The 12,979-nt window shown below is 42.2% G+C and overlaps 1 protein-coding gene across 1 annotated transcript in view; it reads right to left on the reverse strand.

The window, feature by feature from the left end:
- Window positions 1-12,979, reverse strand: part of SCAF8 (SR-related CTD associated factor 8) — a gene marked incomplete at its 5' end in the record, with an annotated part of 194,012 nt that overhangs the window by 89,765 nt on the left and 91,268 nt on the right. Inside the window, 5 exon segments of the mRNA XM_082249133.1 lie at window positions 154-263; window positions 1,010-1,141; window positions 2,045-2,165; window positions 5,413-5,486; window positions 7,670-7,846. Coding sequence (XP_082105259.1) covers window positions 154-263; window positions 1,010-1,141; window positions 2,045-2,165; window positions 5,413-5,486; window positions 7,670-7,846 — 614 coding nt within the window.

Below are 12,979 nucleotides of genomic sequence, written 5' to 3' on the forward strand. Positions count from 1 at the left end.
CTGTAAACTAACATAAGTTAATGGTGTTCTCCAATGAACGCATGGAGAAAACACTTTTTTTACCTACTGCTGCCATTCCAAGCTCTCAATATTTAAGACAAAATGTATCCAAATACTCTGATTTCTATTGTGTAATGATGTAAAGTATGAAACCTTGATCGTGATTTGGAACGTGTCCTTGGCTTTTCATCTTTTACAATCTTCTTTTCTTCCTTTTCAAACATCTCCTCAGTTACATCTTGTATTTCTTCAATATCCATATCCTTAAAAAGAAACAATTCAATACATATATATTTATAAATGCAAAGCTGATACATATTAGTCCCTTGACTTGTGCCAAGTGCAATAAGAATGTGGACATCATTACCCAACATGAAATTAAAGGTTAAATTCACCTTTATAAAGATTTTTTTTTTTAAAAAATGCTCATATTTTTGCAGGGGAAAAGTATACGCTTTTATTTTTTTTCACTGAACCCTGCAATGCCAGGCTCCCGCGAGTTCTTCCTTCAGCTCTCCGATTGTACCTATGTATGGGCTTTCAGTTCGAGAGTTGGAGGAACTGTCATTGGGCTACAAGTGCGGTGATTACTGCAATTGTATCTTATTGAGAACTTCAAGTCTGTCTGCCGTGGTGTCAGACAAGACTTGTAGTTTATATACAGATCCCTGTGAATGAATGATGTGCCTGTGTGGGGGTGAGAACCCTGCTAGCTGTCAGATCGGGGAGATGCGGGGGCCGGCCCGTTAGTAACATGTTACACCCTGAATATGTTGTAAAAGGTGATTTTATCCTTACAGTGCAGTACTATAACACAGTGGATTTAAATAAATGTATCTTTTTTCCTTCAAGCTCCCAAAAGCAAATTACCAAACTTAAAGACTAAAAAAAATTTTTGTTTAAACAAGTAGCCACAATTACAGTGAAATTACATTTATTTGGTTGTTTGGATGGCATTTCAGTCTGGGCAACAAGCATTTAAGGCTCCAATAAACTTTTAAAACAATACCTCTTGCTGTATATTTTGTGAATTATGATGAGCCAGCTCTTTCTCTAAAAATGCTTGCTGGCTGTCATCCTGGGATGGTGTAGCAGAGTTTTCAGATTCAGACATAATTTCTTGGGTTTCCTGAACAGCTACCTGGAGAACCAATAAAATCACAGCAATCAACACAATTATTTAAATAATATGACTAACTGCAATGGGACATAAGTCGGACATAGATGGTTCAAATCTAGGCGGGTTTAGAAGGGACAAGCCCAGATTCGAACCATGTATAGTCGCTAGCAATAATCACTGTGTGTTCTCCTGACAAGGATGGCTCCCCGTGCCCCCCACACATGGAGAACACAGTAGCTCCATACCACAGTGTTGATGGGGAAATCAAGCAATTTTCTTTCCTGCAACCTGCAAATTTGGGAGGAGTGCAGATTATGGGAAAACTCAGGGGACATAGTTAGCCACAAAGGTGTAACTGTGGGAAGCATGACAACAATATTTGCCCATCAGATTGCAGCTATGTAAGAGCGGTGAGAGGACCTCCTTCCCCAACCCCTTACTGGTCCCAGGGGCAGGGGCTTACCACTGGCAAGATTTCACAGTGCCCAATCAGCACAGCCCAATACAAGACCAATGTACTTTGTCTCTTAATCATGTCACAACATTAATGAATCCCATATAATGGAAAAGTACAAAAAATACAATTTCCTTCTCCTTGTTTATCTTCACAGACTTCAATATGGTTTTATATCTCTTGTGAGTGCAAATAATCCCTATTATCTTACCACTTACAACAAAGTCATGACTGCATCACTTATCCTTTTCTCCTATAAAGGACCGGAAAAGCTCTGCAACATTTTACAGAATACACAGTTTTTTCACAATTTTTCTAACATAAAACTGATTTTCAATTCACGAGAGGAATTGAGAAAAAGTGTAGCTGATTGGTTACTATGGATAGCTGCTCCAGATTCTGTCTGTTCCAGTTTTAGTAAGTTCCCACCCTTGTGATTTCACACAGTGTGATTCCAATGTAATAGTCACCTTTGGAGTAAGTTGCTGCTCCAAAAATTGTTGGCGGAATTGTTCAAGATTTTGCTGCTGCTGCAAATGTTCAGCAATTTGATGGAAGAGCGAGTTATTCACAGACTCCGATGAAAGAGAGCTGAAAATATATTAGAAACTTTTGGGTAAATGAGAACAAACATGAATATCAAGACTAGGGATGCACCGAAATGAAAATGGATAGAGGGGCATACACCAAAAACAGGCAGCAACGTACACCTGTCGCTGCCACAGTATATGTACTGTGACGGGTTGGCAAGAGGTTAATTTAATTACCAATGGTATTTGTATTATGCAGCATGAGGGGTTAATGTATTGTCACTGCTGGTGACTCATCTATTAGTGACCGACCAGTGGCAGTTAATTAACCCCTTTGTGCTGCATTAGTGCAACCAGTATCAGTGCAACCAGTGTTAATTAACACTGATACTGGTTGCACTAATGCAGCACAAAGGGGTTAATTAACTGCCACTGGTCGGTCACTAATGCATCAGTGACCTGCAGTGACAATACATTAACCCCTCATGCTTCATAATACAAATACCATTGGTAAGCTGCCTCAGCTCTCCCCCATCCCCCCCCCCCACTGCCTCAGCGTCCCCCTCGGCAGTACACCCCCCTCCCCTCTGGCTCAGCGTCCCTCCTCAGGTGTCCTTCATTCAAAAGAAGCGCCTCTGGCCGGCGGCCTGCCTCCCGGTGATGTCACTACTACTAGATGTGTGCATGAATGAAGTGACACACCGGGCGGGGCGAGCGGCCGCTATAGATATAACTATGTGATCCTTCCCTGTCAGCTCAGCGGGACTGTGTGTGAATGAGAACTGACCTGACACCGGGTGGGGGGAGCGACCACTAATAACTATAATTATGTGAGCCTTCACTTCCCTGTCAGCTGAGATACATGCCTGACAGGGAGGTGAAGCGCTCACATAGTTATAGTTATTAGCGGCCGCTCCCCCCTCCCCCCGCCCGGTGTCAGGTCAGTTCTCATTCACACACAGTCCCGCTGAGCTGACAGGGAAGGATAACATAGTTATATCCATAGCTGCCGCTCGCCCCGCCTGGTATGTCCCTTCATTCATGCACACATCTAGTAGTAGGGACGTCATTGAGAGCGGCCGGCCAGAGGCGGGACTTTTAAAACCTGCCCTGCGCCCTCCTCCTTCCTCACGGCGGCCATATTAATTTCGGCAATGTTAACCCATTATTGGCCGAAATGGGATAGGCTCATTTTCGGCCGATAATTTCGGTGGCCGAAATTTCGGTACATCCCTCTCAAGACATCTACCAGCAGTGTGTAAACTAAATCAAATCAAAAGGGAAATGAGTGTATTTTAGTGAGCATATATTTTCTTAATGTGGCTTTTATACTTACACTTACTTTATTCATATAACAATTTGAATATTAGCTACCAGATGCAGGGTAGATTAGTTATGACAATTATTCTGCATATCTGCTTAAAGTGGTCTAAAGTCAAAAGTTTTTTTAACTTAATGCATTACCTGCATTAAGGTAAAAGAAAGTGTCACTTAGGCCCCTTTCCGGGGGGATCTCTTTGCTGATCTGGCAGATGACAGGTCTGCGTCCGCTCTGCTATGAAGAGCATACACCAACATAGCCCGCTGTTCTCTATGGGGCGGTCAAATGGAAATGGACCGCTTGTCCATTTCCATCTGATCTGATGGCCGGGCGGGGAACGGATCCCCATCCGGCTGTTTTTTAGCGGATAGGATCAGATGTCGGCGGTTGTCAGCGGACACATGTCTGCTGACATCCACCTCTCTATAGAGAGCAATGGATGGTCCGATCGGGTCCGCCTGGAAACCTGATAGGCGGACCCGATCGGTCTGTCAGTATGAAAGGGCCTAACTATTAAGTCTCCCTGCACCCTCTCAAGCTCCAATGATGTCCCCGGCTGCATGAACTGCTGCTGATTTCTCTTTGTCGCTCTTCTTCAGTCATATCTTGTGAAGAGGGAGTGTGGACGCACACAGCATAGCTTGACATTCTGTGCATGGGTCCTCCCCTTAACAGCCAATTTGCTGAGGGGGCATGCCAAGGATGGCAGGGGGACTGCAGAAGAAGAGGTAAGAATCCACTCTGTGCAAGACCATTGCACAGAGCAAGCAAGTATATCATCTTCTTTATTTTAGGAAAAAAAATTCCTTTACAATGACTTTAAAGATGATCTAAATTTGTTTTTTTGTCATTTTGAATAAAGTCGACGAGGATTAAAACTGCTGTCAATTTTTTTTCTCATCAATGTCATAGCTTCCTGTCCTCAAGACAGCACAGGAAGTGTAAAGCTCTTCAAAATTAGAGAGATCCCATTGTAGACAACTGTCACTGTTCTCTTGACAATCCAATTTTTTTTTTTTTTTTACCTTCCCTCACATTTGGGTCTTGCGATAAAGGGCATCTTTAAAAAAAATACAAAAGGTGCCTTTCCTTTGCAAGGACACAGAATGAAATAAAAATGTTTCAAAAATGTTGGCTTTAGAATGATATAGTTTAACAATTGTTGAGACAACATACCAGCCACAAATAAAGTACATTGTTTTTAATGAGATGGCCATACACGCAGAGATATTTGACTGGATCCTAATGAACTGGACGAAATTTGCTCAGTGGATGGCCCTGTCAGCCATCTCCTGGCCGAAACCCCTTGATTAAAGAAATAAAATATGTGCCAGATGGAAAATCTTCGGCTGAACAGCACCACATGTAGATACTGCTTGGGTATTTTGACAACTTGCGGGATCAGCTGTAAAACCACAACAGCCGCAGTGAGAGATGTGTCCATCCAAGCTATGTAGTGTGGATGGAGGAATCAGTTACATTTTCTTTTGTTCAGCCAGCAAGAATCTACATGTGCATGACCAGCTTGTATTTTTCAAAAGGAGCACTAGCAGAAGCCCAACCACTGTGTTGCAGAAAGCAGAGCCTGCATATATAATGTGCACATATGGCTGCCCTTGTGTACAAAACTAATAGAAAATTATAAATACATAGAGAGAATGATTTTAAATATCATACTAAATCAATAAATCATTAAACATTTATCTACAAGAACCATGTTGTGACATGAGAAATTGATAAAATGCATCTTAGACCTTTTTCAGAAATATATTCAACTTGTGCAGTATTACCTATGACCACTAGATGGTGGGATCACTGTCTGTGCTCCTTTTATCCCTTCCAATATACTCTGAAGAATACTTGAAAAAAATTCAATAAAAATATTTTGCAATAAACTTCTGGTCCAGTGAACTACCACCAAAAACAAAAGTTAACCAATTTAATGGACAATATGAATGCAATAACAAATATCAGAACAAATACTTACATTGATGAGGCTTCCTTTTTTGGCTCTTCATTGTGGACTGTGTCTTCACCAAAATCAAACCTGTCCATTAGTTTCTGAGAACAGAGAAAATGCGTTACGTGTACACGTGATCAGTTTTAGTACAGACGTCACTGAGTGCTAAAATGCCCGTCACCACAGGTCACTTCCAAAAAAATACCAGCCATGTAAAAGAACAGACTCTATAGTTACCTTTCCAGTGGCCAGGGTCCTCAAACAATGCTGCTTTAGTGTCCCCTGCAGACATTCCACACTTCTGTATTGCGTGTGGTGGGGAAGTGACTGTTTTTTTGTGGTGACAGGGTCACTAATTAGCTCCTTGTAAGTTTGTGGAACTCTACAGATGGGAGCATATGATCATGATGGACAAACTAAACATAAGTTAACAAGGGAATGTCTGGCTTCAGCAACTACATTTAAAAGGGGTTTTAACTTGGCTCATGCAGGCCTAAAAAAGTAATTTAGCTCCCCAGCAGCATATACTTACATTCCCTGCATTCCCATGCTGCTCCATTTGGCTGCCAGGATCAAAGTGAACTACCTATTACTAATGGGTATGCTAGCCATCACTTATGGGTATGGGGTGAGCATGTGACCTTCTCCTAAAAGAACCAGCACAGTTACATGGGTCCAAGAAAGGAGTCTATAGCCCTGTTTAAGTTCCATAAGGTCAGTATAAAATTGGTTCTAAAGGTTCAAAGTTTTTTACTTTCATGCATTCTAGGTGTAGCCCCCCTGCCCCCCTCTAATACTTACCTGAGCCCCACTAAGATCCAGCGATGGGCACAAGAGCCTTGGTTCTCCGGGGACTCTCCCTTCTCATTGGGTACTGCTGCTGTTAATCAGTGAGCCAATGAGGAGAAAGAGCAGGCGGGGCTGAGCCACGGCTCTGTGAGTAAATAGACACGCAGTGCAGCGGCTGAGGAGGAGGGAGGGGCCCTGGCACAAGAGCCGAGAAGAGGAGGATCGGGGCTGCTCTTTGCAAAACCACTGCACAGAGCAGGTAAGGATGAAATGTTTAATAATAAAAAAAATATATATTGCTTTTAATATCACTGTACGCTGGCCATACGCTAGTAAATTTTCAAAACGATCGTTCATACAAACATTTGCTTGAAAATTCTAATATGTACATTCGATAACAAATGTAGTTCAGAAGTAGTTCAAATAAAGTTTGCTTTTAACATTCGATTTTGAAGTAAATGGACTTTCCTGAACAAAAACAGAAATTAGATTGAGAGAATTTTCCATTTGTTCAAATTTCCTCATCACTGTGGTCAAAAATAAACGTGGATCTGACCCCTACTATTGATTGGGAAATTGAAGGAACATTTTAAAAACAACACTTTCCAAACAAAGTTTTTTTAGTAGTGTATGACCCCGTTCACACTGGGGCGACCTGGTCGCCGTAGGTCGCCTGGCATAGAGAAGCTGTGGACCCGTTCTAATAGGAGCGACACAAGTCGCTCAGACTTAGAAAAAGGGTCCGGAGCTTCTCTGGGGCGACCTGGAGCGACCTGCATTGACTTCAATGTTATGAAGTCCGTGCCGGCCGCTCCGAGGTCGCGGTGTGGAAGTCGGATCGCCCCAGTGTGAACGGGGCCTATGACTTTACACATACCCCAGTCCAGATAAATGAATGTAGAAGCAGGGGAGCATGAAAAGGAAGCCTATGCTGCTTGGGAGGGAGGAAATAATTTAGTCTTTAACATTGCCATACATAAGAAAAGAGGTTTGTTTTACGTTCACAAATATAACATGATGCTATCTAACTCAAATTAAAGTGACTCTAAACAATTTTCCATAAATAATCCATACTAATCCACAACCTAATGGCCCTGTAAACTATTTTTCCATAAATCGATTCTTACTGTGTTTTTCTGCCTCTTTGTACCATCCTTCACAAGCTCCCAAACCTCTCTTTTTTCTCCCACTTGTGTTTGTTTAGAATGAGCAGTACACGTCAGTTGAGATCATGCGCACACTACACATTTCATAGTTCCTGATCCAGGTTGAGAGTGAGCAAAAGAAGATGGCTATGTTCCTGCATACAGGGGGACCATGGGGAAAAACACATCCACCCACAACCAAAAAAAAAAAAAAAAGGAATCTGGAGATCTGGAAGAGGCTGAGAGTAAAATAAATTGCTTTTTGAGTTAGGAATACATACTTGAATATCATTTTTTCTTTTTAAACCAGTTTCACTTTAACTGTTAAAGAAGCAATATGTGAAACGTACCTTACTCAGTGATACACTTTGCTCCAAAGGGTTCAGAGTGGTTGATGAGGCAGCTGCAGCTGTAAGTTGAGCAGTAAGTGCTTGCAACTGAACCACAAGTCCTGCATCTAGTGCTTGGAGAAGTGAAGGCTGAGGCTTTTGTTGCTGTACATGCAAAGACTGAACCAACTGCTGAAGCTGTAAGATGACAAAAAAGCAAAGAGATGCATATCTGGTTTGCATTAAAAAGGATACAAAAAATTACTGTTTAATCATCTAAAGGGCATGGGTTTTTGATATATGCGGTGAAACATATATATATATATTTTATCAGAGGTTTTGCAGCCACACAAGAATGGGTCTTTTGTCTAAGACTGCTCCTCTATAGTGTGTCTATTCTCAAAAAAAAAAAAAAAAAAAAAAAAAAAAAAGAAATCTGCGCTACTGTAACAATCCTAGTTAGATAAGCTTCGCACAATCAGAAAATTACAAATACTGCCTTCAAATCGATCGTACGATAATCTGATGGTTAGTACACATTTTTCGAGAGCCGATCACGACAGTTCATCTGATATTATCTGAAGGGACAAACACGGAAATTTTTCTTGTACTATACCAGATCGTACGATTTTCGTTTAATCAGCACAGTTTGCGTCCGAAAATACAATACAAACAATCTCATCATGTGTACTAGACAGACTGTGAAAAGCATTCCATTCTTTGAGAAAATGGACTACAGGCTACCTCTGGTGGTTGGGTAGGTATCTAATGACACAGCATTGGTTACTTGGCTTCTACCAAAAATATTTGGGAACTGAAGTTTACCTATAGCTGTACAAGCACTGACTGGCACAAATTACCTGGCAAATACAAATACATGGGTCACATACAGGTCCAATTTAAAACATAAACACAAACATATTATATATATATATATATATATATATATGCAAGAGCTACCAGTTTTGCTGGAATTGATCAATAAAGTACTAGAAGGGCTGAAAAACCTCTCCTGTGGAACATTTCTCTGATGTTCATTGGCTGACACAGCTCCAGAATCGTCTTGACCATTGGGTTATCCTGCCCCCTAGAGGAGTAGGACACTAGACAGGAAACCGCTTTAACACGCTTATTGGGAAGTCCCATCAGGGAATACCCCCACTTCCTGTTATAGGCATTCAGTTTAGTTGCAGTGTCAGAAGAAATAAAACCCAACTCAATAGAGGGGTGGGTGCTGTGTCAGTCAATGAACATCAGAGAAAAGGATTTTATGGTAAGACAAAAATCAAATTTTCTCATTTATTTATTGACGGACACAGCTCCAGAATCTTCTTAACCATTGGGACGTCCAACAGCAGTGTCAAACATGAGGGATGGGAAAAATCACAGAAGAAAAAATTCCCAATAGGCTAAACCTAGCCAACCAGGTAACATGGAGCTCAACCAGGAACAACTGGAGCTCACCTGAAAAAAACATACACCCTCAAAGAGGACTATTTCTCTCAAACAGTGGCCTGCAAAACGTTGTAGCCAAAACCAGCATCCGCAGATGCCAGCACATCTATTGTATAAAATTTTGTGAAAGTGTGCACAGACGACCAGGCAGCTGCCTTGCCAACCTGCACCACTGACGCCTGATGGCGGAAAGTCCAAAAGGCACTAAGCATCCGCATAGAAAGTGCCTTAACAGGGAACGGAGGAACCTGACCCTTGATAGAATAGGCCTGCACCACAGCCCGTCTTGTCCATCTGGAAATGGGTGCTACAGACGCGACTAACCGTTTGCAAGCTCCATTAGTAAGGACAAATAGTAAGGCTGATTTCCTAAACAACTCAGTTGCCGCAAGGTACACCCAGATCGCCTGACCCACATCCAGAGAGTGCAAGGCAATCTCCTTAAGATGTTCAGGCTTAGAACACAGGGAAGGCAACACAATGTCTTTATTCAGATGGAAACCAGAAACAACCTTAGGAAGGAACGACTGACAAGGGTGAAGCACCACTTTATCTCGGTGAACCACCAGATAAGGTGAACGCCAAGCCAACGCAGCCAGCCCTGACACCCTGTGCAGAAGTAATAAGGCTACCTTCTGGGACAATGTAAGCAGAGGAAGCTCAGAAATGATTTCGAAAGGCGGGTACTAGAGAACAGACATCACTAAATGAAGATCCCATGGAGGCAACAGAAAGTATGGGGAAAGTAATATTCGGTGTATGCTATAGGCCCCAAAACCAGAGGGAGGAGGGGGAGGCAGACCTCCTATCACAGATTGGAATGGCAGCAAGGAAGGGAAATGTCATTATAATGGGGGACTTTAATTATCCAGATATAGACTGGGCAGAAGGAACCGCGCATTCATCTAAGGCTTGGCAGTTCCTAAATGTTTTGCAGGACAGTTTCATGGGTCAGATGGTGAACGCACCGAAAAGAAACAATGCGGTACTAGACCTACTGATTACCAACAATACAGACCTGATCACGGATATAGAAATATGGGGTAACTTAGGAAATAGTGACCATAGGTCAATTAGTTTCAGTTTAAATCATAGAAATAGGAAACACAAGGGTAATATAAGGACACAGAATTTCAAAAGAGCCAACTTCCCTAAACTGCGCTCTTTGCTAGACAATATAAAATGGGATAGAATACTAGGAACAAATGACACAGTGGAAAAATGAGAGTGCTTCAAGAACATACTAAATAAAGGGATTGGCCAGTGCATTCCAAAGGGGAATAAGTTTAAAAGAGCAAAAATAATTCCTGGGTGGTTAAACTCCAACATAAAAATTCATATTAAAACTAAAGAAAAGGTCTTCAAAAAAGACAAGGCTGAGGGGTCATTGGCAGCATTCCAACATTACAAAGAGTGCAAAAAGGAAATGTAAAGGCGCAATCAAGGCGGCCTAAATAGAACACGAAAGACACATAGTGGAAGAGAGTAAAAAAAAAAAAAACGCAAGAAATTCTTTAACCACTTACCGCATACTAACGTAGGTCTACGTCAGTAAACTTTGCGGTAGTGTACCGGGATGATGCCTCTATAGCTAGAGGCATCATTCCGGCACCGTGGTTTGAAGCCGACGGTTGGCTTTCCGTCGGTACTGACCGATGCGGCTCGGGAGCCGCTCGATCGGTACCCGGGGGGGCGGGAGGGGACGTCCCCCCCCCTCCCGCCGCCTTCCGTGGCTTTGCTCGGGGCTCCCGTCCCACCGGGAGCCTCGAGCACCCAGCCGGCGCGTCCGCCGGCTGGATGGAGTCCCGATGAATGCCGGAAACAGCATCGATCGGGGCTCCGTTGACGTAACCCGGAGGCGGCGTCCATGACGTCACTTCCGGGTTACTGTGCCGCAAAAGGCGGCAAATTTGAAAATCGGCTGTATGCAAAAACGCCGTTTTTGGCATTTTGCATACAGGGAAGTGTAGTGGAGGGGTCTAGGGTCTTTTAGACCCTCGATCCCTCCATAAAGTGTACCTGTCACGACATATTGCTGTCACAAGGGATGTTTACATTGCTTGTGACAGCAATAAAAGTGATCAGATTTTTTTTTTTTTTTTTAAACTGTAATAAAGTTAAAAAAATAAATAAAATAAATGGGAAAAAAAAAAAAAAAAAAAATTTAGCCGCCCCCGTCACCGTTAGCTCGCGCACAAAAAAAAACGTATACGCAAGTCGAGCCGCAAATGAAATCGCTGTTCAAACCACACATGTGAGGTATCGCCGCGATCGCCAGAGTGTGAGCAATAATTTAAAAAAAAGAGCTACACTCTACCTCTAAACTGGTAACCGTTAAATAAATTTAAAGCGTCGCAGATTGAGAACTCTATTGACCGTAGTTTGTCGACATCCCACGGGGGGGCGCAATTTTAAACCGTAACATGTTGGGTATCTATTTACTCGGCGTGACATGTTCTTTCACAATATACAAAAAAAATGGGCTAACTTTACTGTTTAGTATTTTTTAAATGCAGTGAAATGTGATTTTTCAAAATTTTTCCAAAAAAATGGCGCTTTATAGACCGCTGCGCAAATACCGCGTGACAAAAATGATTGCAATGACCGACATTTTATTCTCCAGAGTCTTTTCTAAAATAATATATATAATGTTTGGGGGTTCTAAGTTGTTTTCTAGGAAAAAATACTGATTTTAACTTGTGAACAAAATGTGTCAAAAATAGGCTCGGTCCTTAAGTGGTTAAGTGTATAATAGTAAAAAAGCGAGAACAGAACACATTGGCCCCATAAAAGACGACAAAGGGAATCTGGCCACAGAGGACAGAAAGAAGGCAAAAGTGCTAAATAAATTCTTCTACTCAGTCGTCACAAAAGAAATGGGGGCTACACTAACACAGCTTGTAATGTTAAATTAAATAATACAGCTCAGGAAGCACCCTCATGGTTAACAGAAGATAGACTTAGAACTAAACTTGAAAAACGTAACATAAATAAATCACCGGGACCAGATGGCTTGCACCCTGAGGGTTCTTAAAGATCTCAGCCAGGTGATAGCCAGGACCATTGTTCTTGATCTTTATAAATAGTCTACAGACGGGTATTGTGCCAGCTGATAGGAAAAAAACCCAATGTGGTACCAATATTTAAAAAAGGGCTGAGAATTATGCCGGGGAACTATAGGCCGGTTAGCCTAACACCAGTAGTCTGCAAAATTTTGGAGGGGATGTTAAGGGACTATATACAAGACTTTAGTGATGAAAACGGTATTAGTAGTAATCAGCGAAAAATTGTTCTTGCCAGACCAATCTATTAAATATTCTTCTATGAAGAAGTGAGTTGCCATCTAGATAAAGGAAGGCCTGGGGGGAGGAGAACCAGCAGTACACTGAGCTTGCCAGTGAATGGGTGTGCAGCTCGTGCAGGGGGGGGGGGGGTGTCAGGATACGTCTGACTGATAACTGGAGGAGAGAGAATGGAGTTCCCAGCAAAGCTAGGGAACTGACCACGGTGTGCTCCCTTTGCTTAGTGTGGTCAGTTTTTAATAGGAAAACAAGGGGACTAGCAGGAACACCAGGAATTTCACACAAAGGAAGCAATATATAGAGAACAGGATACTTTCTAATTCAAGTACATGGTACAGCAGTACAGCAGGCACGTATTAGGAATATGAAGTGGGGTAAAAAACGCTTTAAAAGGGGAATTAAATCCTCCTATCCTTTATAGCCAGGACAGCTGGTTCTGTTCAATCTGCAACTGCCATGGTGCTGCAAATGTGATCAGTTATGACAGCAGCCATTTCAGGGTTTGACAGTTTGGTTGAGGACACAAGTAAACTTGACAGTTGGCAATCCTGGCATTCCAGGAAAGTTTTGTACC

This window comes from Pelophylax lessonae (assembly GCF_965119305.1).
Source record: "Pelophylax lessonae genome assembly, chromosome: 3".
NCBI lineage: Eukaryota > Metazoa > Chordata > Amphibia > Anura > Ranidae > Pelophylax > Pelophylax lessonae.